This window comes from Geotrypetes seraphini, chromosome 6, assembly GCF_902459505.1.
Source record: "Geotrypetes seraphini chromosome 6, aGeoSer1.1, whole genome shotgun sequence".
In the NCBI taxonomy this organism is placed as follows: Eukaryota; Metazoa; Chordata; class Amphibia; order Gymnophiona; family Dermophiidae; genus Geotrypetes; species Geotrypetes seraphini.
Window position 1 is genome coordinate 54,876,036 of NC_047089.1, and position 26,756 is coordinate 54,902,791.

General features: G+C 42.2%; 1 protein-coding gene across 3 annotated transcripts in view; it reads left to right on the top strand.

Moving 5' to 3' along the window:
• The window catches only part of CCNA1 (cyclin A1), a 43,289-nt gene extending 16,991 nt beyond the window's left edge, over positions 1–26,298 (top strand). For all 3 annotated transcript variants that reach the window (XM_033949180.1, XM_033949179.1, XM_033949182.1), the window contains exons 6-9: positions 3,388–3,592; positions 8,133–8,246; positions 25,277–25,410; positions 25,535–26,298. In XM_033949180.1, the coding sequence (XP_033805071.1) occupies positions 3,388–3,592; positions 8,133–8,246; positions 25,277–25,410; positions 25,535–25,586 (505 nt within the window). In that variant the 3' untranslated portion in view covers positions 25,587–26,298. The remainder of the gene's footprint in view (positions 1–3,387; positions 3,593–8,132; positions 8,247–25,276; positions 25,411–25,534) is intronic.
• The last annotated feature ends 458 nt before the right edge of the window (positions 26,299–26,756 follow it).

The window sequence follows — 26,756 nt, forward strand, 5'->3', positions numbered from 1 at the left end:
GGTGGGGGGGCTAGACTGGAGAGAGAGAATCCAAAACCCAGACGAACTCTTTCCAGTCTAGGAAACCATCCGGACACCTAAACAGTCCATTTAAAAAGAGGACATATCTGGGTAAATCCAGACATCGGGTAACTATAAATCAATGTTTCTCAACTTGGTCCTAGAGTACCCCCTTTCCAGTCAGATTTTCAGGATATCCATGATGAATATGTATGAAAGAAATTTGCATATAATGGAGGCAGTGCATGCAAATCAAGTTTATGCATATTTATTGTGGGTATCCTGAAAACCTGACTGACAAGGGGGTACTCCAGGACTGAGTTGACACTGCTCTAAATCAACGGATGTCTGGAAATCTTAAATCACTGTATTACTTTGACACCCACCTGAATCTGAACCTTGGCTGGGTATATGAGCATGGAGCTATAACTGCTTGTCTTCACTGCATCCCAGGTTATCCTAATAATGGAAGCAAGGCATGGGAACTGAATCCATGTATCCTGTGCTACACTGCGCTGTCATGCGGCTGGGCTTGTTTTCTGTAGTTTTTTAACCCCCACTTCCCCCCCCCCCTAAAAGCACCTATATCCATACATTGAAAACTATTCCTATTGAAGATCTTGCCTCAAAACATATGCTTATTACAAAGCGTTAAGTAACGGCTAAACATGGGCTGTGTTGGGGGGGGGGGGGTGTTCTTGTGCTGTTAGTTATGCCCCACAATTGTTGCAATGTAATGCATTGGCTGATGTAACATATACTTACTTTGAGAACAATTTTGTATCGTATATGGTTGCTCTTGGTTTGCTTGTAGACACAGGAGGTCATCAAACAAGTGGCGGGGGAGTTCTTTTTTGGATCGTCACATACTACTTATTTGACCCTTTCTGTTTCTATGCATGAATTATTCTTCCTCTTGCTGGTTCTTGAAGTTGTTTGGCTAAATCCCTGAGAGCAATCATTGAGTGACAAGGAATGATATTGCAGTAGAATTCAATAAGTTTGACTTTATAAGGGTAATTTTGTTGGGGCTTGCAAGAATGAAAGGTTGCCTAGCTGTTTTCTGGCAGAAGGGAGCCATTTAAAAGAATTTAAATGTATTTTAATTGACACGAGCATTGATCAGTGCACATAGCATCTTATTAAACGTAACAACTAAACACTTCACAGTTGACAATCCACTTTTCACTGTTTGAAAAAGCTTAAGACATTAAGTGCAGCTGGTACAGTTGGCATACTAGAAATGCAGGATGGCCAAAGGTTTCCTGCTTACCCCTGCTGTGCTTGCCTCTGTACCAGCTTTGATAACAGCAGGAGGCAGCTACTAGTCCTTGAGCCAGATATAGCCAGGAAGCTTATATCTGGCTCAAGGACTGCCCCGGGTGTTGTCAGTGGGGGGTGGGGGAGCATTTCTCCACCCTACTACACCATGCCACACTCGTGCCATCCTTGCCCCATCTCGTCCCTCTATATCTTCACCAGTGTGAGCAACTTCTTCCTGTTGCTTGCGTCAGCCTGGTTCCACTCTGAATCGCTTCTGGGTCACGGGGCAAGGACACATGGAACAAGCTTCCGGAGGAGGTGATAAGCCAGAACTCTGTACAGGGGTTCAAGGAAGGTTTGGATAGGTTCCTGGAGGATAAGGGGATAGAGGGGTACAGATAGAACTTGAGGTAGGTTATAGGAGTGGTCGGAAACCACTTCACAGGTCGCGGACCTGATGGGCCACCGCGGGAGCGGACCGCTGGGCGGGATGGACCTCTGGTCTGACCCAGTGGAGGCAACTTCTTATGTTATGTTCTAAGTGACATCGGAGGGAAATCCAACGCTAGCGCAAGGAGCATGCTGGAGAAGCCACTTGCGTTGGCAAAGATTTAGAGGTACTGGGGGGGGGGGGAGGGAGAGCATGGGTGTGATGTGGGGATGTGGAGAACAGATTTTGGGGGGAGGGTAAGCGACTCCTACCCTTACTACACCACTGATAAGGTACTGAAAGCAAAAGGTTCTGGGCTGGACCAGGGCTCCCCTGTATGCTCTGTTGCATCTAAAGTGAGGTAGGGAGGGGACATGCTTTTGAGGCTACAGCAGTAAATAGGAGTTTTTGCTGCCTTAGTCTCATTTCCCTTTCATATAAATTTTCATACTTGTTTGATGGTAACTTTTCTTTTTTTTTTTTTTCCCTAGCTCCTTTAGTTATTTTTCTTTAAGTACATCCCATCTGCAGTTATTTTAGGCTCCTAATCCAATTTAAAGCCCTACATTAGTCCTGGAGCTTTCTCACACTTCAACCCATTCTTTAGCAACAAACTGGGTGATGGTAATTTTGCACTTCTACACTTCTGTTTGTAAGTGTTCACATTGCCCTTGAACTAAAGTGGCTTTTTGTACCTATGAAACACTTTCCTGGCTGTTTTTTAAACTGCACAACAGCAGCTTGGCCCATGGGATTGTTATGCCTGATGCAAAAATGAACTTACAGGAATCACAAGGATGGCGTTTTGTATGTTCTCTGTTCTAGAGAATGACACTGTGACAAAATTCATCACCGTTCCCATCCCCGCAGATTACCACCGGAAACCATCTCCATGTCATTCTTTAAGGAGAGAAGGAAGAATCAGAGTATGAATGGGCACAAACACTGGCCCTCAAGCTTTGTATTGAAGAATGCTGGTGTAGAAGGACTCGGGCTGAGATAGACACTAAAAAATGACACGGGATTGTTTCCTGCGGTTATCCACGGGGCTGGGAACAGTGGTGAATTTTAGCACCATGCCATTCTCTACTCTGATCTTCTCCTAAAAGGCATGAATTGATCATCTGGGAGGGCAGGGTCATACTTTCATCTTCATTCAAACCTCCTCCAGTGCACACTTTGGTTTGAGGACTGCTCAAGAGGTCAGAATTTCAGGATACCCCCTAATCCCTGAAAAATGCATGTGTGCTACCCTTATTGTATGCAAATCCTATCTTGAGGATTAGGGGTACCATGTATCTTACTGCTGCTAATTCTGAGTTGATGGGGAGAGCTGCATTACCTCATGATAAATGTAATACTATTGCAGGCAATCGCTGCTTTTAATCTATTAAATGCCACTCAGGCCCTAGGCAGTAGGATGATAAAGCCTAAACACTATTGTTCTGCCAGGCCAGTCAAGATAGGCTCCACTGTCACTTCTCAGAGCCTCATGAGGGAAGGCTGCTTCATCTAGTGGTCCCATGGCCTAAATACTGTGCCCATCTTATGTACTATCTGCAGATAAGGTGGACATATCGTTGGGTGCCTAAGGCAAACAGTATGATGCATAATGTGAAGGATTTATATAAGACAATTATCTTCCACAAGTTAAGAAATGTAGCTCTTTGAATTGGTTTCCTTTTCTTTTTCAGTAAATATGAAGAGATTTATCCCCCAGATGTGGATGAGTTTGTTTATATAACAGATGATACATACACGAAGAAACAGCTCTTGAGAATGGAGCACCTGCTTCTGAAAGTTCTGGCCTTTGATCTGACTGTCCCAACGACCAATCAGTTTCTGCTTCAGTACTTGCAGAAGCATGCGGTCTGTGTTAAGACAGAACATTTTGCCAGGGTGAGCATGTCTCCACATTAAGGGGTCTTCGGGTATATGCTTCCACCCTTTCGCTTAACGGGAATTCTGACTGCCTTTAAAAGACCAAAATGGACAGTGTCATTGATCATGAGTATGATTTGGACTAGGAATGCAAACTTTTTTTTTTTTTTTTTTTTTTTACAATAACACATACAGGCATCCAATAAAAAATTAAAGCATAATTTTCATAAAACAATATTACGAAATCCAATTCCACATCATGGGGAGTAATACAGCTGGCTACTATGCTTCAATAATAAGAAAATAAAGAGAAAGAAGGACTACAGAATCTCTACCCTATTTAAATCTCCTGTGTCTCCAAAAGAGATTTAGGGCTCCTTTTACAAAGGTGCACTAGCAGGCTTAGCGCATGCTAAAATGCCATGTGCACTAGCCACTACCACCTCCTCTTCAGCAGGCAGAGTTTTTCAGGTAGCGCACACTATAGTGTACGCTAATCCGGTGCGTGCGCTAAACGCTAGCGCACCTTTGTAAAAGGAGCCCTTAGATGAAAGAAAAATATCCAATTGGACAGGATCAAGGAAAATAAATTATTTGCTTCTCCTATGTAATTGGGCATTTGCAGGGAAATTTCAGGAAAAAAGTTTCTCCTAAAGACAAAACTAGTTTAAAAAAAAGAGGCAAAGGAACAAGAGACATTATTGCCAATGTTAGAAGGATATTGGAGAAGAGCAAAGAGTACCCAAAACCTCTATACCAGGGGTCTCAAAGTCCCTCCTTGAGGGCCGCAATCCAGTCGGGTTTTCAGGATTTCCCCAATGAATATGCATGAGATCTATGTGCATGCACTGCTTTCAATGCATATTCATTGGGGAAATCCTGAAAACTCGACTGGATTGCGGCCCTCAATGAGGGACTTTGAGATCCTGTTCTATACCGTTGCTTCAACTACAGCAAAGCTTTTGATCCAGAACGACGGCCATGGCACTGAACTTCCGAAAAGGGAATTATGAAGGGATGAGATTCATGGTGGGGAAGAAGATTAAGAAGAGGATAAGCACTGTAAAAACGCTAGAGCAAGCATGGTCCCTTTTTAAGGACACAGTCACTGAGGCACAAAATCTATATATTTACTGCGTATCAACAAAGGATCCAAGAGGAAAAAGAACAAGGAACTGGCGTGGCTCACTGTAGCAGTGAAGGAAGCGATTAGAGAAAAGAAGACTTCGTTAAGGAATGGAAAAGGTTAAAAACAGACAAAAACTGGAAAAAGCGAAAACATCAAAGCAGGTGCCATAAGGCGGTAAGGGGCCAAAAGGGACTACGAGGAGAAAATAGCCAAGGAGGCAAAAAACTTAAAGCTGTTCTTTCGATATATTAAGGGGAAACCATGAAATAAAGGGAATGCTAAAGGAAGACAAAGCCTTTGCCGACAAACTGAACACATTTTATGTGTCTGTATTTACCGAAGAGGATATACACAACATTCCGGAAGTCGACAGGCTATAAGCAGTAAACGGAGACTGGAAACTGACAGGGTTGACTGTCAGTCTAGAAGAGGTGTGCAGGCAGGCTGATAGGCTTAAAAATGATAAATCCCCGGGACCGGATGGCATCTATCTGAGGATAATCAAGGAACTGAAAGCGGCTATAGCTGAACTGCTTCAACTAATAGCCAATCTGTCGATCAAATCAGAAAGGATTCCGGAAGACTGGAAAGTAGAAAATGTTACGCCAATCTTCAATAAAGGTTTGAGGGGAGATCTGGGAAACTACAGACCGGTGAGTCTGACCTCTGTACCGGGAAAGATAGTAGAAGTAATCATTGATTACCTTGACGTTCGCAATCTGATGAGGACCAGCCAGCACGGCTTTAGCAAAGGAAGATCTTGCTTGCCGAACTTGCTGCACTTCTTCGAGGGAGTAAAAAGGCAGATAGACAAGAGTGACTCGGTCGACATCGTATATCTGGATTTTCAGAAGGTGTTCGACAAGTTTCCGCATGAAAGATTGCTTTGAAAAATTGCGAGCCATGGAATCAAGGGTGAAATACTCTCATGGATTAAAAACCGGCTGGCGGATAGGAAACAAAGAGTGGGGGTAAATTGACAATACTCAGACTGGAAGAATGTCACCAGTGGGGTGCCGAAGGGCTCGGTACTTGGACCTGTGCTCTTCAACATATTCATAAACGATCTGGAAATGGGTACGACGAGTGAGGTGATTAAATTTTCAGACGATATGAAGCTATACAGAGTAGTGAGGACACATGGGGATTGTGAAGATCTGCAATGTGACATAACCACGCTCGAGAAATGGGCCACAACATGGACAATGAGATTTAACGTGGATAAGTGTAAGGTGGTGCATGTCGGTAACAAAAATCTTATATACGAATACAGGATGTCTGGTGCAATACTTGGAGAGACCCCCCTGGAAAGAGACTTGGGAGTACTGGTAAACATGTCAATGAAGCCACCCGCGCAATGTGTGGTGGCGGCACCGCAAAAGGCTAACAGAATGCTAAGAATGATTAAGAAGGGGATCACAAACAGATTGGAGAAGGTTATCATGCCGCTGTACCGGGCCATGGTATGCCCTCACCTGGAATACTGCGTCCAGCCCTGGTTGCCGTACATTAAGGACACAGTGCTACTTGAAAGGGTCCAGAGAAGAGTGACTAAAATGGTTAAGGGGCTGGAGGAGTTGCTGTACAGTGAAAGATTAGAGAAACTGGGCCTCTTCTCCCTTGAAAAGATGAGACTGAGAGGGGACATGATCAAAACATTCAACATAATGAAAGGAATAGACTTAGTAGATAAAGACAGGTTGTTCACCCTCTCCAAGGTAGAGAGAGCGAGAGGGCACTCTCTAAAGTTAAAAGGGGATAGATTCCGTCCAAACGTAAGGAAGTTCTTCACACAGAGAGTGGTAGAAAACTGGAACGCTCTTCCGGAGTCTGTTATAGGGGAAAACACCCTCCAGGGATTCAAGACAAAATTAGAAGAGTTCTTGCTGAATCAGAACGTACACAGGTAAGGCTATTGTTAGGGCACTGGTCTTTGACCTAAGGGCCGCCGCGTGAACGGACTGCTGGGCACGATGGACCACTGGTCTGACCAAGGAGCAGCAATTTTTATGTTATGTTCTTATGACTGTGTGGATCACAATAAAAGTATGGAGAACTCTAATGCAAATGGGAATACCCAAACACAACTTAGCTGATAGAGAGCCTATATGAAAATAAAGAAGCTGCAGTGATACGGCAATACTGATTGGTTTCCAATAAAAGTTGGTGTCGAGCAAGGATGCATCTTGTCACCTTACCTGTTCAACCTATATGGTGAAACCATCTTCCAAAAAGCAAATTTGTAAGAGTGGTGGTTTCAAAGTTGGTGGCTGAAATATAAACAACTATCACTATGCAGATGATACAATGCTCATCACCACAAGCAAAGAAAACATACTGCATCTACTGAGAAGTCAAAGCCGAAAGCCATAACATGGAAAATGAGGATTTTTGAGCTTAAAGGTGATTGAAATCCTTTATAAATTCTATCTCCTGGGCTCTTTTTTGTAAACAAGAAGCAACTAGCAGGGAGGAAATACTCTACAGAACAGCACTTGTATACTCTTCATTGAAGGCTCTTGACAAAGTATTCAAAGGCAAGGAGATAACGCTCCAAATGAAGATCAGACTTGTCCTTGCACTCATTTTCTCAGTCAGTTACAGATACGAAAGCTGGACACTACGGAAAGAAGATGGACTCATTTGAGCTTTGGTACTGGAGAAGGATTTTAGGCATGCCGTGGACTGCCAGAAGAACTAACAAATTAATTCTGGAAGAGATCAAACCGACTATGTCACTCAAAGCACAAATGACGAAGTTACGACTGTCTATTTTATTTTGGTCACACCATCAGAAAAGAGGGATCACTGGGAAGATCGAAGGAACCAGGCGAAGAGGGCAACCTGCAATCAGATGCTGGACACATTGAAAATGACCGTGGGGATGATGCTGGAGGACCTTTTCTGGACTAGCACAAACCTGATTTTCTTTTTAGATCTGCAATTCATTAAGTCACTAGGACTCGTACATGAGTCGATTGCAACTAACAACAATAAAACCAAAGCTTGAGGTTTAAGCTGTAGGAACACCTTACAGTGCAATTATGTTGCCTGAGCTACATCAGCGAACATTAACACCTTCTGACCATAGAAAAGATACTTTTCTTCTGAAAATGTTTTTATCATTTAATAATTTTTTTCTTCAAAGAAACCAAGGTTAACAATAAAGTGGTCATCTTTGAAATTCCTTCCTCAGAGGTCTCTCAAAATTTAATGTTCTTTATTCATTTTCAAATTAAACAAGTGCACAAAAGAATATTCTATACAAGTTATTTCACAATAGCACATTAATCTCTACCACATAATTTAATTTAGTTAACTCCAAACTGTCTGGGGAGCTCAGATTATCCAGCTCTCCTTGATGTAAATTGTCTAATAGCTCTATGTAGGGATGCAAATTTTAAACTTTTTTTTTTTTTCTCTCTTTAGTATATAGCAGAATTGAGCCTCCTTGAAGTGGATCCATTCCTAAAGTATCTTCCTTCACTGATAGCTGCAGCATCTTACTGTCTAGCAAACTATACCATGAACAGAGTCTTCTGGGTAAGTTTTTTTTTTTTTTTTTTTGTGAGTGAGATAAGAAACCTAGATGTGAGTCTCACTTGATGTGTACTATGCAAATCTAATACTTGGCTTGTTTTCACAAATGCCACTTTTGAGTACAAATCAAGGCCATCTTAAGCTAGTGTATGTGTATAGTTAAGTTCTTAGTTAGTTAGTTAGTGTTTGTGTAAAGTGATGTCTTATTAACTCAAAACATGATCTTAATTTTTTGAGTAACCCTAGCCTGATTTTGCTAGTGGCCATTCCTCAATTCAGATTTAAAAGGAACATAACAGTTGATTTTAATAGGGCAGGCAACATCTGAACAGTATTTTAGATTTTCTCTGCTGCAGAAATATCATAGAATGTTTAGAGCTCAGTTTCCCAAGTTTGTCTCCAAACAGACTGCTTCTGTATTTAATTCACTCTCTGAAGGAGGCTGGTATACCTGATTAGCACAGCAGCATCAAATTTTTCTTCAGTGGTGTGCTTTCAAAGAAATGCTCAATATGTATAATATATGCTAAGCTTATTGTATATGCATTACCTTTTGAAAAGGAGCAAGAGGTGATGCTTATTGTGTGCGTCTATCATGTGAGGACTCTCTTTGCCTTTTGATCTGAGTTTGCTTGGAACTGTGGCGGTTGGTGTGCTATTTACATCAGACACCTGGAGAAACAACATTTTGTTATACATTCAGAGAGTGAGTAGCATACACAAACAAGCCATTGGGACATTCTTAACAAACTGGCCACAGACATCTGAACAGAGCAAAGGTTCACTGTAAGGGGTACTGCAGTGAAAAGTAGGTTATGGTGAAATGTGTACCTGGGACTTCTTAATGTGACTGGGGACCTTCAACTCCTTTTCAAAAAGACATGGCTACTATGGCATGTGGCTGCAGGGGCATACCCTAAGGGGCACATGGAACCCCTTGAGAGCTACGAGGAGCCATGATAGATTAAAGTAACCTTGGAAGTTCATAAAGGTATTTATATAATGGGTAAACGTAAAAGTAAAACCAAGGTCTCTACTACAGTGACTACTGGCCCTATAAACATTTGACTACTCCCAGTGTGGCTTCTCCACAAGCTCCAGCTGTTGTCATCAGGGGTATCCCTCAGCCTTCTAGATCAGGGGTGTCAAAGTCCCTCCTCGAGGGCCGCAATCCAGTTGGGTTTTCAGGATTTCCCCAATGAATATGCATGAGATCTATTTGCATGCACAGCTTTCATTGTATGCTAATAGATCTCATGCATATTCATTGGGGAAATCCTGAAAACCCAACTGGATTGCGGCCCTCGAGGAGGGACTTTGACACCCCTGCTCTAGATCATGCACCTCCACTCCCTCTCTTTCCTGTTGAATTAGGTCCTAGTATAGGTCCTAATATAACTTCACCAGATAATCCAGAACTTCAGATTCCATCAGCGATTACATTTAGTTCTATGCAGAAGTTATCCTGCCGCTATATCGGGCAATGGTGCACCGCATCTGGAGTACTGCGTCCAATTCTGGTCGCCGTACCTTAAGAAGGATATGGCGATACTCGAGAGGGTTCAGATGAGAGCGACGCGACTGATAAAGGGTATGGAAAACCTAACATATGCCGAAAAATTGGAGAAACTGGGTCTCTTTTCCTTGGAGAAGCAGAGGCTTAGACGGGACATGATAGAGACTTACAAGATCATGAAGGGCATGGAGAAAGTGGAGAGGAACAGATTTTCAAAATTTTGAAAAATACAAGAATGAGGGGGCATTTGGAAAAGTTAAGAGGGGACAGATTCAGAATCAATACTAGGAAGTTCTTCACCCAGAGAGTGGTGGACACCTGGAATGTGCTTCCAGAGGGTGTGATATGACAGAGTACGCTACAGGGTTTCAAGAATGGTTTGGATGATTTCCTGAAGGAAAAGGGGATTGAGGGGTACTGATGGTTCTTGACCTGATGGGCCGCCGTGCGGGATGGACCTCTGGTCTGACCCAGCAGAGGCACTGCTTATGTCGGTAAATGGTTCCGAATATCATGGATCGGTGGAGGTACCATAGGAAATTTCCTTGAAAGATGTTTGGCTAATCAGTCATTGATCAACATCAGGTTTCCTCACAGGAAGTCATTGGTAAATTAGAAAATGTAGACTCCAATATAAAGATTCTTGACAAAAGATTTTCTGTGGTTGAAACACAGGTTTCTGCCTTGCAAGCTGCCTCCACTTCAATTAAAGATTCCCTTAGCGTCCATTTAAAAGTTGAAATGTTGGAGAATAATGCAAGATCTAAAAACCTATGATTATTACTTTTGCCAATAACACACAGGGCCGCCATCAGAAATTTCTGGGCCCCTTACTGAGCAATCCTATTGGGCCCCCCACGCACCCCTTCCCCCCCCGACCCCCCCCCCCCCTTCTTCCATGGGCCGAATACACACATACTTTTCTCTGTCGCCGCACTCTTTGACCAAAAGATTTGTAAGCCTGCAACCACGTCAAGGTAGACTCTTTCAGCAGGGCCCTAACCTAACCTAAACTAAAACTAATCTATACCTATCTTTTCTAAACTAACATATGTCTAATACTGAACTAATAACAAACTAACAAACATCTGCATAATAAATAACTAATAAATAATAGTGCTAGTAGCTATAATTCACTTTTGAATGTAAAATCTCAGTTAAGGATTTCTTTTGACCTTTGTAGGCCAGAAGTAGGTCACAATTGCACAATATTTTTTGTAACAAGTATTAAATGTGTTTTTATAAATACTGTAAGCTTAATAAATATATCGGGAAAAAACTACACATCTGAGCGCATATCTAAACATACACATCTGAGCGCATATCTAAACATACACATCTGTATGATCCCATCCTCCTCAGCTTGCCTATAGCTGCATCATGCATGTTAAAAATTTACGATATGTTGATATGTGCACCTTCCTTCTTTCCCATCCATCCTCCTCAGCCTGTCCTTACACATCCACAGCTGCATGTTAATGATGATGTATATGTTATGATAATAAATAAGTGCATATGAGCACATCATTAACATGCAGCTATGGATGAATATATAATGATGTTATGAGTGTGCACCTCTTCCTTCCCATCCTCCTCAGCATGTCACATACAGCATGTTACATTACACAGACTTTGTGTAATGTAACATGCTGTATGTGACATGCTAAGGAGGATGGGAAGGAAGAGGTGCACACTCATAACATCATTATATATTCATGAATCAATCTGATAATCATCACCACCAGGCTGTGTGTGTTATGGGATGGAGGAAGAAAGGTGCATGTTTAAATTGCACGGGGACAGAAATCCTGCCCGTCCCCGCGAGGAATCCTCTCCATCCCCGCCCGTCCCTATAAACTACAGAAAAAGTTATTTCATTTAATTATGCTACTGAATTAAAGGCTCTGGAAGAAACCCATTTAAAAATAAGCAAAAAGACTTTATTAATTTGGAAATATTAATTGGGAAGAATACATACTTTGTAAACGGGTTTCTACCAGAGCCTCTAATGTTTATAAATTTTTATCACCTAAAACTAGTTACCCCAGCAGCATATAATATAATCAGGAAAATAGTATATAATACTGCTCATACTGGACAATACATATCTGTATTAGAGGCCCAACATACTTGAAGGGCTCTGGCCTCAGAATCGGAGCCTGCTATAGGCTCCGATTCTGAGGCCAGAGCCCTTCAAGTATGTTGGGCCTCTAATACAGATATGTATTGTCCAGTATGAGCAGTATTATATACTATTTTCCTATAAATTTTTATCAACACAACTAATGTACTACTTTATCCTAAAGCAAAAAAAAAGAATTTTTTTCCTACCTTTGTTGCCTGGTTTCTGCTTTTCTCATGTTCTCATTTAATTCCTTCCATCCACTGTCTCTCTTCTTTCTGCGTCTTCCATTTGCTCTGTTACTGTGCCTCTCCCTTTCTCCCCCCTCCCAAATTGGTCTGGCACCCATCTTCTTCCCTCCGCTCCCCCCATAGTCTGGCACCTGTCTTCTTCCCTGCCAGTGTCTTCTCCCCACTCTCTCTTCCCCATTTCCTTTCAGCGTCCTTCTCCCCCCCATCTTCCCCATGACCTGTCAGCATCCTTCTCCCCCCCTCTGTCTTCCACATTTGCTTTCAGCGTCCTTCTTCACCTCTGTCTTTCCCATGTCCTTTCAGCGTCCTTCTTCACCTCTGTCTTTCCCATGTCCTTTCAGCGTCCTTCTTCACCTCTGTCTTTCCCATGTCCTTTCAGCGTCCTTCTTCACCTCTGTCTTCCCCATGTCCTTTCAGCGTCCTTCTTCACCTCTGTCTTCCCCATGTCCTTTCAGCGTCCTTCTCCATCCCTCTGTCTTCCCCATGTCCTTTCAGCGTCCTTCTCCATCCCTCTGTCTTCCCCATGTCCTTTCAGCGTCCTTCTCCATCCCTCTGTCTTCCCCATGTCCTTTCAGCGTCCTTCTCCATCCCTCTGTCTTCCCCATGTCCTTTCAGCGTCCTTCTCCATCCCTCTGTCTGCCCCATGTCCTTTCAGCGTCCTTCTCCATCCCTCTGTCTGCCCCATGTCCTTTCAGCGTCCTTCTCCATCCCTCTGTCTGCCCCATGTCCTTTCAGCGTCCTTCTCCATCCCTCTGTCTGCCCCATGTCCTTTCAGCGTCCTTCTCCATCCCTCTGTCTGCCCCATGTCCTTTCAGCGTCCTTCTCCATCCCTCTGTCTGCCCCATGTCCTTTCAGCGTCCTTCTCCATCCCTCTGTCTGCCCCATGTCCTTTCAGCGTCCTTCTCCATCCCTCTGTCTGCCCCATGTCCTTTCAGCGTCCTTCTCCATCCCTCTGTCTGCCCCATGTCCTTTCAGCGTCCTTCTCCATCCCTCTGTCTGCCCCATGTCCTTTTAGCGTCCTTCTCCATCCCTCTGTCTGCCCCATGTCCTTTCAGCGTCCTTCTCCATCCCTCTGTCTTTCCCATGTCCTTTCAGCGTCCTTCTCCATCCCTCTGTCTTTCCCATGTCCTTTCAGCGTCCTTCTCCATCCCTCTGTCTTTCCCATGTCCTTTCAGCGTCCTTCTCCATCCCTCTGTCTTTCCCATGTCCTTTCAGCGTCCTTCTCCACCCCTCTGTCTTTCCCATGTCCTTTCAGCGTCCTTCTCCATCCCTCTGTCTTTCCCATGTCCTTTCAGCGTCCTTCTCCATCCCTCTGTCTTTCCCATGTCCTTTCAGCGTCCTTCTCCATCCCTCTGTCTTCCCCATGTCCTTTCAGCGTCCTTCTCCATCCCTCTGTCTTCCCCATGTCCTTTCAGCGTCCTTCTCCATCCCTCTGTCTTTCCCATGTCCTTTCAGCGTCCTTCTCCATCCCTCTGTCTTTCCCATGTCCTTTCAGCGTCCTTCTCCACCCCTCTGTCTTTCCCATGTCCTTTCAGCGTCCTTCTCCATCCCTCTGTCTTTCCCATGTCCTTTCAGCGTCCTTCTCCATCCCTCTGTCTTTCCCATGTCCTTTCAGCGTCCTTCTCCATCCCTCTGTCTTTCCCATGTCCTTTCAGCGTCCTTCTCCACCCCTCTGTCTTTCCCATGTCCTTTCAGCGTCCTTCTCCACCCCTCTGTCTTCCCCATGTCCTTTCAGCGTCCTTCTCCACCCCTCTGTCTTACCCATTTCCCTTAAGCGTCCTTCTCCACCCCTCAGTTTTACCCATTTCCCTTAAGCATCTTTTCTTCTCCACTCCACCTTTCCTCCCTTTCTCCCTCCCTGCCCCTTACCTTTATGGCGCTTCCCCCACCCGACCGACAACAGAACAGGCCCGGTCGGGCAAACCTCCCTGCCCTGTAGCCGCAAATCTAAATTACCTTCTTACAGCAGCTGGAGTATTGAAGCTGCTTTAAGAAGGTAATTTAGATTCGCTGCTACAGGGCAGGGAGGTTTGTCGGCCGGGCCTGTTGTCGGTCGGTCGGGGGAAGCGCCACAAGGCTAAGGGGACCTGACCTGCTGTGCACACTCCCCCCCCCCAATGGCTGCACCAGGGGCAGACGGCCCCCCCCCCCCTCTTCGGTACATGACTGCCTTTTCCCTACCTGCCCTGCCACAAGCAGCCGACTGGAAGTCTTCCTGATATCAGCGCTGACGTCAGAGGAAGGGAGGGCTTTGCTTAAGCCCTCCCTCCGACGTCAGCGCTGACATCGGGAAGACTTCCGTTGGGCTGTGTGCTGCGGCAGGGCAGGTAAGGAGAAGGAGAGGAGACTATGCTTGCGACCCTGGGGGAGCCCGGGCCCCCTGTCAGCTCCGGGCCCCTGAATGCAGGACTGGTGGTACTACCCTGATGGCAGCCCTGATAACACATTTACTATCTCCTGAAATTCTTTTGAGGAAATATCTCAGAAATTTTAGGTTAACAAAATTCTGATTCAATGGCAATATCTAATTGTTACTATATTTGGGCAAAAAAATTTCCCACAGATCAAGGGGTGGATCAACTGATTAAAAAAGAATTTGATCTTACAGGTTTCTTAGAAGATTCTCAAGATGTAATTGAGTAGATCCACCCTATTGATGGTATGCTCCATTGCAAGTGATAAGGCTTTAATTTTGAAAACTGATTTAAAGAATAAAAATTATTATATTGCCGGATTTGGGCAAATCAACACAATTTTAGATGGAAGGTCTTTTTGGCATTAAACCCTAGGGTGTTGGCTTTGGGAGCCACTTTTTTTTTTTAATTTCTTTGTAAATGTAAATTGAAGTATCGAGATGAAGATTTTCTTTTTTGGGATCCATTACAGTTGGAGCAATTTCTCAAACTACATGAAGAAGGAAAACCTTGACTTTTTTTTTTTTTTTTTTCTTTAGGAGGTTAATTAAATAAAAAGACGTGGTTCATATTGGGATTATTTCCAATGATTTCCCTAAAAATATGATATTTGGTATTATCTCTCTAAACATGGACTTGATGGAATATTATATAATTTAAAGGGTTTTGTTTTTTTTTGCAAAATTTATTTTTCATTATATTTCTATATCCTTATTATGTGATGTAATGTAAATGTAAAATATGCAATAAAAGAGCAATTCTGAGTAATTTTAGTGTTTTTCAGATATGCATCAAGCAGTGGCGTATCATGGGAGGATTAATCTGCCTTGGGTACAAGTGATAAGTAGGTGCATAGCTGGCACAATGGGATCTCCTGCCCTACTCTGCTACTGCTGCTTTCCTGAACCAGAAACTGTTGCAGTAAACTTTAAATTCAGCCATCGCAGAACCTTTGTTTGCCTCCCCATGGCTCCAGGTCCACCCCTCAGCTGTTGCTTCCTTGTTTACTGTTGCTGGTTTGTGAAAGCAGTAGCATTGTGAAGATGAGGAAACAAGATGCTGGCTGGGAAGTGGGGTGGAGGGGAGAATTAGTGAGATTACTTGAGGGGGTGAGGGAAAAAGGTGGCAAGTGACACAGTGAAAAGTGGGCAATTGAGGACTGGCTAGTAAGTATTTAATCTAGACAGAGGCAGAAAATTGAGAAGGAAGACCAGGAAGGGAAAAGAGAGAGATGTCAGCATGGGGACAGGAGAAATAATGGAGAAAAATACTAAGCCATGGGGGGGGAGGAGGAGTGAGAGATGAACAGAGGCAGACAACTCCTGGAAGGTGCAGAGAAGGTGGATGGACAAATAAGGGAGATGGAGGCCGGACCTATAAGGGAGGGGAGGGAGGGAGACGGAGGCCGGACCTATGAGGGAGGGAGGGAGACAGAGGTTGGACCTATGAGTGGAGAGAGGGAGGGAAGCGGAGGCCTGACCAATGAGGGGGGAAGAGTTAAAGGCGGAGGCACGAGGGAGGCACGAGGGAGACGGAGGCCGGACCTATGAGGGAGCGAGTGACAAAGATGAGGAAAGCAGAAACCAGAGACGAATATCCTTGCTTCAGACCTAATGCCCCCAGCCACGAGTGTGTGCTCATTCCACCCTCACTCACACCATTTGATATATATACCCAAAGTTTTCCTTTATGCTGTAAATGCCATTTGTCCTCTCCCTGCAGTATCCTGTATATGCACGATTAACCATTTACCTTTAAAATATTATGATTGCATCGTTTCTTCCCTACAATATAGAATGTACCACTACACTTGCCTCCCCCCCCAATGTACTACTGTGACTTGTTCTGAACTCCTGGGTAGTACAGGATATAAAACTGAAATAAATATTTCTTTTATTTATCTTTTTGCTTTAGGATAAAGTAATGTAGCTGTGTGAAAGTTAGTCAAAAATGTATTAAGATTTAGTGCAATAAAAAGGATCACCTTATTTCCATTTTCTATTTATAAAACTTTTTAAAAGAACAAAATCCTGTGTCAGGACAGGATACTGTAACAGCAGTATACTTTACTGACCTGAGGAAGGAAATCTTGGCTCCTGAAAACTAATTGAAAAATATATTGGTCCAATATCTTTTTCATTTTTAAATTTATTTTAATTTGTAAAGGGATTTGTTCTCTGTTTTGTGTGTTTGTTTGTTTGTTTATTTAACATCTGTTTTTTATATCTGCTATCTTTATATTTTGCACAATATTAGGGGACATGCAGCATGGTTTCTATGCTATTGCATTGGTGGTGGTTTAACATTTTTCTATGTATTTCTAATTTTAGTTTGTGATTACTTCCATACTAGGTGTATGAAAGACATGGTTTTATTAGCATTGACACTGCAGGTTTGATCTGGACTCATCTTGATGTGCGACTTCTGGATTAATACTAAAAAAAAAAAAAATCATGTTTTTCATATAGAAGGGGTGTTTAAAAATGATTTGGCCCTGGGTGTCGCATATGCTAGGTATGCCACTAGTGTCAGGCTTTGAATTCATGTATGTATCAATCAAAGGTTATATAGGGAGAGTGATGCAGTGGTTATAGTTAACAGCATCAGCACCTGAGGTTGTAGGTTCAAACCTGCACTGCTCCTTGTGACCCTGGGCAAGTTGCTTAATCCCCCTATTGCCCCAGGTACATTAAATAGTGAGCCCACTAGGATAGACAGGGAAAAATCCTTGAGTACCTGAATAAATCCATGCAAACTGTTCTGAGCTCCCTTGGGAGAACGGTATAGAAAAATAAATGAATTGAGACGTTATAGCTCATAAAACTTTGGGCAGTTTAACCCATCAGACACACAAAGAAGAGGACACGATGTGAAACGACCAGCAGATGGAGACCAAATCATGGAAAGCTTTTTAATAAGGTGTACAAGCTATGTATCAGTTGCCAGATGTGGTAAAAACAATTAACAGCTGTCTTCAAAACTGAATTTTTTTCAAGTTCCTAGAGAAAAGTCCATAGAATAACTTGGGAGAGTTATATCTACTATGGGAAGTACATATAATTTTGGGATTTGCTGAGCTATTTTCCACTGGCCATCTACTGTAACGCTAAAGAACTGTATCCATGTTTTAGTGTATGCCATATGGTTCTCAATCCAATTCTCAGAACAATGAATATGCATGCAAATTTTTCAAGCATGTTCATTGTGGATATCCCAGATGAGCAGACCAGCTAGGTGTGTCCTGAGGACTAGGTTGAGGATCTCTGCTGAATAAATTTAGCTCATTCTGCCACCTGCATTGTCATCCTTTTCCCATTACAAGGAAGGATCTACTGTATAGGAACGCGAGCAGCAGGAGATGGCACAGAGCTAAAAATTGTGCTAGTTTGATAATGCCCTTATGCCAGATAGTCTAGTTGAACTGTGGAACTGATGGTCTTGATGTAAAAGCTTTTAATGAGTCTCCACTTTTTTCCTTCCCCCTTTTTTGGGTGTTTTTTTTTTTTTAGTGCTTATACAATCTCTTTTATAGGTTCAACTTTATCCCAGGACAAGCAGGCAGCATATTCTCACATGTGGGTGACATCATCCCAGGTGTGGACAGGTTTAACAGTGCATCGCCACTTTAAGAACTTGAGAGAGTGCGAACTGCCCGCACAGCGCATGAGCGAGTGCCTTCCCGCTCCTCAGTTCTTAGTTTTACATTAAGCTAAGAAGTCATGTGTCTGAACGTTCAATGTTTTGCCTTCCCGCATTTTTTCTTTTTAAATATTTCTCTTCATTAGTTTAAAAAAAGTCTTTTTCCTTTTCTCTTTTTCTCGCTGCTATTTGCCGTTGGACTTCATTTTTCTCTCAGTCATTGAGTTTTACTTGGCTGATGGCAGTCTTTTGTCTGTGTCCAGGCTGTTAACGGGCTTCAAAAAGTGCTGCATTGACCCATACAGTTGGTGCTTTCAGTGCCTTGGGCCTGATCACTGGGTTGAATCCTGTGCTCAGTGTTCTACCCTGCAGAAATGTTTCATTAAGAGCTGCAGACTTCAACGGGAGAAGTTGTTCGGGATAAGCATGGACACCGAGAAGACATTGCAACCTTCAACGTCAAAGACTTTGACATTGACACCGGCGTCGGGAGACCTCGCTCCGTCCGGTAAGCTACCTTAGAAGCCACCAGCTTCTCAACTGGCATTGTGGGTCATTCTTGCATCAAGTCCCTTGATGCCAACCAAGCAACGATGGCCACATATACGGCTTGCCTCAACATCAAGGTCTGCACCCTCATTGAGGTTACCCTCTCCGAGGCAAGCCATGGCACCAATGATACCTGCAGATAAGCCAGAGGTACTGATGCTTTCCTTTCGTGAAAAGCTCGATGCACTTTTTCAAGCGGAGTTGGGTGATGCTTTCAAATTACTTACTCCAGTATTGACTCACTCAGTACCAGCCTAGCCTCAGAATAAGCCTATTAGATCTAGCGGTACCGCAACTGGTTCTCCGGAATGGCATCAATGCTCCATGCCTAGACATCGCAGATCCAGGTCATTGAGACATCGTCATTTTTCTTCCTCATCTCGTTGCTCAAAGATCAGTAAGCATTCCTCCTCACATGCTTCCGAAAGAAAACATCACTCTCCCTCATGTTTGAAGAAAAAAGTTTTGCGTTGTATCTCATCATCCGTCATCGGATCGACACCGGACTTCATGTAATCATCGATCTTATTGATGCACTCCTTCACCAAAACCCTTTTATGACTCTGACTTGCAGTCTGATTCTGCTGAGGATTTGTCTTAGTCTACAACCGAGGCTTATGGCACTCCCTTGGAAAAGTCTCTACAGAAGCCTCCACCAATGGGCTAAATCTAATGAAAGACTTTCTTTCACTAAATTTATAAGTCAGTTGGGGAAAAGAGCTACAAGTCAAGCTAGAAGCTGATTCTGCCTAAAGTGCTGAATACTTGGGAGGCCTTAGATTATGATGAGCCTCCTAAAGAACTTCTCAGATTACTGTTACATGGCATTCTCAAAGAAACTCTTCACAAGAATTGGGAAACGCCCCTCACCATTACAGTGGCTCCTAGAAAATTGGACTCTGTATAAGATAATTACTTCACTAGCGTCTGACAACTGCAGCTTCAGCACCAGTCATTAGTGGTGAGTCAACGTTTGAAAAAAAAAAAAATTCTACTCCATCAAAAGTCAATGCCTCGGTGCCACCAGGGCATGAAGGGCACATTATGGACAAATTTGGCCACGCGTATACCAAAATTCCATGTTAGCGAACATAGTACTAAATTACAATTTCTATATATCCTGCTATATTGAGCATCTGGTTCAAAAATTGCCTTCTTTTGATTGATACATTCCTTCTCAACATCTGCAGAAATTTCATCATATCTTTAGCACCCTTACCTTAGCTGGAAGATATATGGCAAGATCTGCTTTATGATGCTTTTGAATTATCTTCCAGAGCCTCAGCTATGTCAGTGGCCATGAGATGTTTTGCATGGCTAAGGAGTTTCAGATATAGATATCAATCTTCAGGACAGATTAGCTAACATTCCCTGCTTAGGAGATGAGCTTTTTTGTGACTCTCTTTTTATGACAACACTACACAAAAGCTCACTGACCATGAGAAACATTGGGATGCTTTGGTTAAATCCAAGCCTAAGCCTTCAACTTCTAAATCTTTTTAGCCTTCTTCATATCAAAGGCGTTTTTCTGCAAAACCAGCTGCTGCTCCAAGACTGCAGCAGAAAAACAAAAGCAACAGAACCTTCAAAGCTCAATCTGCAGCTCCTTCCTTCAAAGCCTGCTCAGTCATTTTGGGGAGAGTGTGGCGCAGTGGTTAAAGCTACAGTCTTAGCACCCTGGGGTTGTGGGTTCAAACCCACGCTGCACCTTGTGATCCTGGGCAAGTCACTTAATCCCCCCATTGCCCCAGGTACACTAGATAGATTGAGAGCCCACCGGAACAGACAGGGAAAAATGCTTGAGTACCTGAATAAATTCATGTAAACCGTTCTGAGCTCCCCTGGGAGAACGGTATAGAGAATTGAATGAATGAATGAATGAATAAATAAATAAAATAATAAATGCTCTTCTAGAGAGCATAACCGCTGTTCCTCTTTCCCAACCAATAAGAGGTTGGCTACAATTGTATTATCACCGTTGAAAATTAATAACTACAGACCTCTGGGTTCTAAAAGTCATTTGAGAAGGATACTCTCTTCATTTCATCTCTATGCCTCCAGATCACCCTCCAAGAAAGTCCTTTCAACCCTCAGCAGATGTCCCTTCTTCAAAAGATTATAATCTCTTCTCAGTGCAATAGAAGAGGTTCCACCTCTCCAGAGGAATCGGATTTTACTTCCGGTATTTCCTCAATCCAAAGAAGATGGGAGGTCTATGTCCAATCTTAGACCTCAGGGTCCTGAACAAGTTCCTAATGAATGAAAGTTTTGTATGTTGTCCCTGGCAACTTTATATCCCCTCTTAGATTGCAACGATTGTCTGTGCTTTCTAGATCTCAAAGAAGTTTATACTCGTATTCCAGTGTATCCTTCCTCCAGGAAATTCCTCAGATTTCAGGTGACACAGCACCATTACCAATACAGAGTCCTACTCTTTGACCTTGGATCCTCTCCCTGAGTATTCTCCAAGTGCCTGGTTGTAGTGGCAGCAGTCTTGCTGGGTTCAGGGTCTCCAGGTGTTTCCCTATCTGGACGATTGGCTGATCAAAGATCCAACCTTGCAAGGGGTGATGACAGCGACTCGGTTGACAATTCTCTTCCTTTAGCAGTTGGGGTTCAAAATCAATTTTCCCAAATCCCAATTTCAACCCTCTCTGAATCTGCAATTTATCAGAGCTCTGCCATTCATCTCGGAGCGTTTCTCCCTCGGCAAAGAGAAGACAATTTAATTCAGCTTTGTGATCAGACTTATCTTCCATCAATCTTGGCCAGACAAATGATGGTGCTCCTGGATCACATGGTTTCCACGGTGCATGTTACTTTATTTGCAAGGCTTAATCTCGGGAGCCCTTAATGGATTCTCACATCTCAGTGGTCTCAAGCTCCTGACCCACTGTCTCAACACATTACTGTCGCATCTTCACTTCACTTCAAAAATCTCTGCAGTGGTGGATGAACTCTTCCTATCTTTCCAGAGGGTTTTTGTTTCCACTCACCTCCACATCAGAAGGTTCTGCCCATTGATTCATTCACCTACGCTTGGGGGGGGCTCATCTGGATGGTCTTCACACTCAAGGCCACTGGTGCCCATGATCAGCTTTGCCATATCAATCTCTTAGAACTCAAGAGTGATCTACAATGCTCTCAAAGCTTTTCAGCACATTGTGACCACCCACGTTCTCCTAATCCTCACGAACAATCAAGTTGCAATGTATTACATAAACAAGCAAGGAGGCACAGGTTCTCTCTTTCTTTGTCAAGAGGCTCAGAAGATTTGGAACTGGGCGATTGCTCACAACATATTTGAAAGCAGTATACATTCAAGGGGAACAGAAGTCTCTCGCAGACACTCGGCAGGTTTCTTCAGCCACACGAGTGGATGCTCAACTGTGCAGTTCTGTATCACATTTTCTCTCTTTGGGGTACTCCTCAAATATACCTGTTTGTGTCTCCCTACAATCACAAGCTGCCACAATTTTGCTCCAGACAGTACTCTTCCCAATGTCTGGAACCGGATGCGTTTCTTCTGGATTGGACACACAAGATTCTTTATGCATTTCCTCCAATCCCTCTCATCTTCATGATGCTTGTCAAGCTCAAACAAGAATTGGCCACCATGATTCTTATAGCTCCTCGGTGGCCCAGGCAACCCTGGTTCTCCCTTCTACTTCAACTCGGTATCAAGGAACCAATCCCTCTTCAAGTTTTTCCATCTTTTCTTGCACAGAGTCACCGATCTCTTTTGCATCCCAATCTTCAGTCATTACACTTGACAGCTTGGTACCTCTCATGCTGACATTGACTGAGTTGCGTCTTTATCATCCTGTCAGACTTATCTTAGAAGTGTTCAGAAATCTGTCTATGCAGCAGTGTTACCAGCAGAAATGGTCACGGTTTTCCACTTGGCATACTCTTCATCATGATGGTATATCCACCTCTATATCTGCAGTATTGGATTATCTTCTACATTTATCTAATTCACTTTGATTCAAGTTCAACTCAGTTCTATCAATGCTTTTCACAGCCTCTAACTGCTTATCCTCTTTTGTCCAGATTCATGAAAGGACTTTTCAGTGTCAAACCACCTACAATAGTTTGGGATCTCAATGTTATCATCTCTAGACTTATGAAGCCTCCTTTTGAGCCAATGTCTTCGGCTCATCTAAAATACCTCACGTGGAAAGTGGTTTTTTCTCACCTTCCTTACCTCTGCTCAAAGAATAAGTGAACTTTAAGCACTGGTAGGGAATCCACTGTTCAGTGTTTCATCATGACAAAGTTGTGCTTTGCACCCAGCCAAAGTTCCTTCCAAAAGTAGTCACAGAATTCCATCTCAATTATCGTACTTCCAGTGTCCTTTCCTAAGCCTCACTCTCATCCTGGAGCAGCGACTCTTCATACTCTGGACTGCAAATAAGCCTTGGATTACTACTTACAGAGAACTCAGCCACATAGAGCCTCTCCTCAGCTTTATCTCTTTTGATCCTAACAAGTTGAGACGTCCTATATCCAAGAGAACTATTTCTACAAGGTTAGCAGCTTGTATCGCTTTCTTTTATGCTCAGGCTGGGCTGCAACTGGGGAGTTGTGTCTGAGCTATGGCAGCTTCAGTTGTTTTTCTCCGCCCAACTCCTATTGATATCTGTAAAGCTGCTACTTGGTCCTCAGTTCATACATCTCACTTCTGTCTGGAATCTCATTCCAGATGGGATGGTCACTTTGGCCAAGCAGTATTACAAAATTTATTTTCTTAATGGCCAACACTCCCTCCATTCCATTCTAGTAAGCTAGGGAGTCCTACATGTGAGAATATGCTGCCTGCTTGTTGTGGTATAAACACAGTTACTTACCATAACAGGTGTTATCCAGGGACAGCAGGCAGATAGTCTCACAACCCACCCACTTCCCCTGGTTAGCTGCTTAGCTTGTTTACGGAATTGAGGAGCCACGAGCCTACATCAGGTGGGAAAGCACTTGCACATACATGGTGTGGGCAGTTCGCAAACTTTCTCAAGTTCTTAAAGTGGCGATGCACTTTTAAAGCTGTTCGTACCTGGGCTTCTTGGATGATATCACACACATGTGAGAATATCTGCCTGCTGTCCCTGGATTACAGTAAATAACTGTGCTTTCTCATCAGTCAATCATATTCAATTTATTCAGATTTTATATTTCACTTATTCACATAGCATGCTCAGTATCATGCTCAGTATCATATAACAGGAGATGAAGCGGGTTAACTGACACTTAGTTCCCTGATGAAGCTTGGTTGCGAAACAGGGAGCCCTGTTGGATATTGTGGAGATACAGTGCAAGCGGTGAGGTGTTTAGTCGCTGTGCCTAATGCTCATGCTCCATTGTGCAGGTTGTTCCTGCTTCCACATCTCAGCACTACTACAATGATCATTTTGAATACTACATTTTCAGATAAGTGATGGTATTCTGATTTACTATTAAGGACTGTAACAATCAACAGTATATTTCCACTTATCTTGGAGTTTTTGACCAAGGATGTGTCTGCTGGTCTCAAAGTTGGGATTTTGAGACTGCCTTGTCTATATGGAAAGTTTTTTGTTACCCCTGTTAGACACCGAGGTCTTTTCTCCATTTTTTGATTTATTTATATATCAAATATCAATGAGAATATGTAAATGTATTAGTGTACAAATAAAAATCACATTAATTGATGTGATTTAATGATAGTGAACATACCATCAGAGAGATTTATATATATATTTATTTATATATATATTTATATTTATATATATATTTATATATATATATATATATAAATCTCTCTGATGGTATGTTCACTATCATTAAATCACATCAATTAATGTGATTTTTATTTGTACACTAATACATTTACATATTCTCATTGATATTTGATATATAAATAAATCAAAAAATGGAGAAAAGACCTCGGTGTCTAACAGGGGTAACAAAAAACTTTCCATATAGACAAGGCAGTCTCAAAATCCCAACTTTGAGACCAGCAGACACATCCTTGGTCAAAAACTCCAAGATAAGTGGAAATATACTGTTGATTGTTACAGTCCTTAATAGTAAATCAGAATACCATCACTTATCTGAAAATGTAGTATATATATATATATATATATATATATATATATATATATAATATATATATATATATATATATATATATATATATATATATATATATATATATATATAAATCTCTCTGATGGTATGTTCACTATCATTAAATCACATCAATTAATGTGATTTTTATTTGTACACTAATACATTTACATATTCTCATTGGACCCCAGAAGGTTATCCGTAACTGAAACATGGACTGTCGGGTCCACACTACAAAAGTGATCTGTATCACTTTTATTGTGATGACTTTTTTATTAAAAACTTTTACATCAAGACCATTGGCTCTACAGTTTTGTTCTTTGTTTGGTTTTCACCTTCTTTCTGTGGAACAATTTGGTGATTTTCTTTGTTTTGCAGATAGTCAAATTGTACAGGAATTTTGTTCATGTAATAATTTATATGGTTTATCTTTTCAGCCAGAATCTCTTGCTGCATTTACTGGTTATTCACTTAGTGAAATAGTGCCTTGCCTGAGTGAGCTGCATAGGGCATGTCTTAATGCTCCCAATCAACCACAACAAGCAATTCGAGAGAAATACAAAATTTCCAAGTAAGTTCTAGTTTTGTAAGTCAAATGTCAGAGATTGGCTTCCTACATGCTACCTGTCTAAATCTGACTCTGGTGCAAAGGCCTTGTGAAATGACTTGCTGTTAACTGTTGCTTTTGTCTGCAGGTACATGCAAGTGTCACTCTTGGAGCCTCCAGCCCAGCTACCTCTGAAATAAACATCCAATGCACTGGAAATGAATTTTAAACTAGCACTTACCTCACGATCAACAGAGTTGGTCTAATTTTGACACTGCAGGTCAAGTGTCTGCAACAACTTGTTGCCCTAGGATTTTTTATTAATATTTTAGATGCAAAGTTTTTATAAGGACTTTAGACCTTGGATTTTAATACAGATTAAGGAAGTATGTAATTAAGCAATTATGACCAACTGGGGGGTATGCTTTGGTGGCTAACTTCTAGGACACTGCCACAGATTAGCCATTATTTTAAGCTGCTAATATTTTTTTGTTTACAGTAGACGGGCTGATATAGGGCGACACATTCTGTAGCAGCTCTGGGGTACACTTGCTAATTTGCCCAGGATTTATGTCCCAGTGTTCTTGCATCCTATAAATTTCATGCTCCTTTTAACGGTAAATTTTTCAATTATAAATTAATGGAAGGACCAGCAGTGGGGTATTTGCCTACCATGCTATGTGATGGACATCATGACATTTGTCAACAGTATGATCTGAAAACAGAAGTTGCCAACCAAGTACATCTGTCTGATTTGATATAGCCTTAATGCTTAAAGGAAGTAGCACACAGTGACTCTTTAAACAAAAGAAAAAAGCTCTGATGCTATGTACACGTCTCCTGCCATATCTTTGACATCCAAGGTGCAAAGTAGGATTTCTTTTTTTAAATAAAATTAATGCTTGGAAAGTGTGCATTTTGCTAATGTATAACTCATTCCTTTTTACTTCAAACAACAAATTGATAGCTATTCATCTCTCAGCTAGCCATAGCTTAAGTTAATTGAATAATAGATGAAATTTAAAATTACTTTGAAACCATTTCTTGATGAAAAAATCTAAATTTTATATAGAAAACTAAATTGACTTGTGTGTTTAAATCATGCAGATTATTGATTCCTGGTATAGGCCTCCTGCTGAAATATGGAACCATGTTGTGTGTCTGAATTTCCACCATCCTTTGGGAATTTGTTTATATAGACCTATGGTCTCTGTCATCATAAACTTTGTTCTAGGTCTTACTCCAAGGTTTCATGATTCATTTTATTGGTCCACCTCTACTTGTCCCTTAACCAGTTTAGTCTATTACATTCTAAAAGTAGGCCTGGAGGAGAAAAGATAAGAGTAGGCCTACTTAGTGTAGTAATAAAC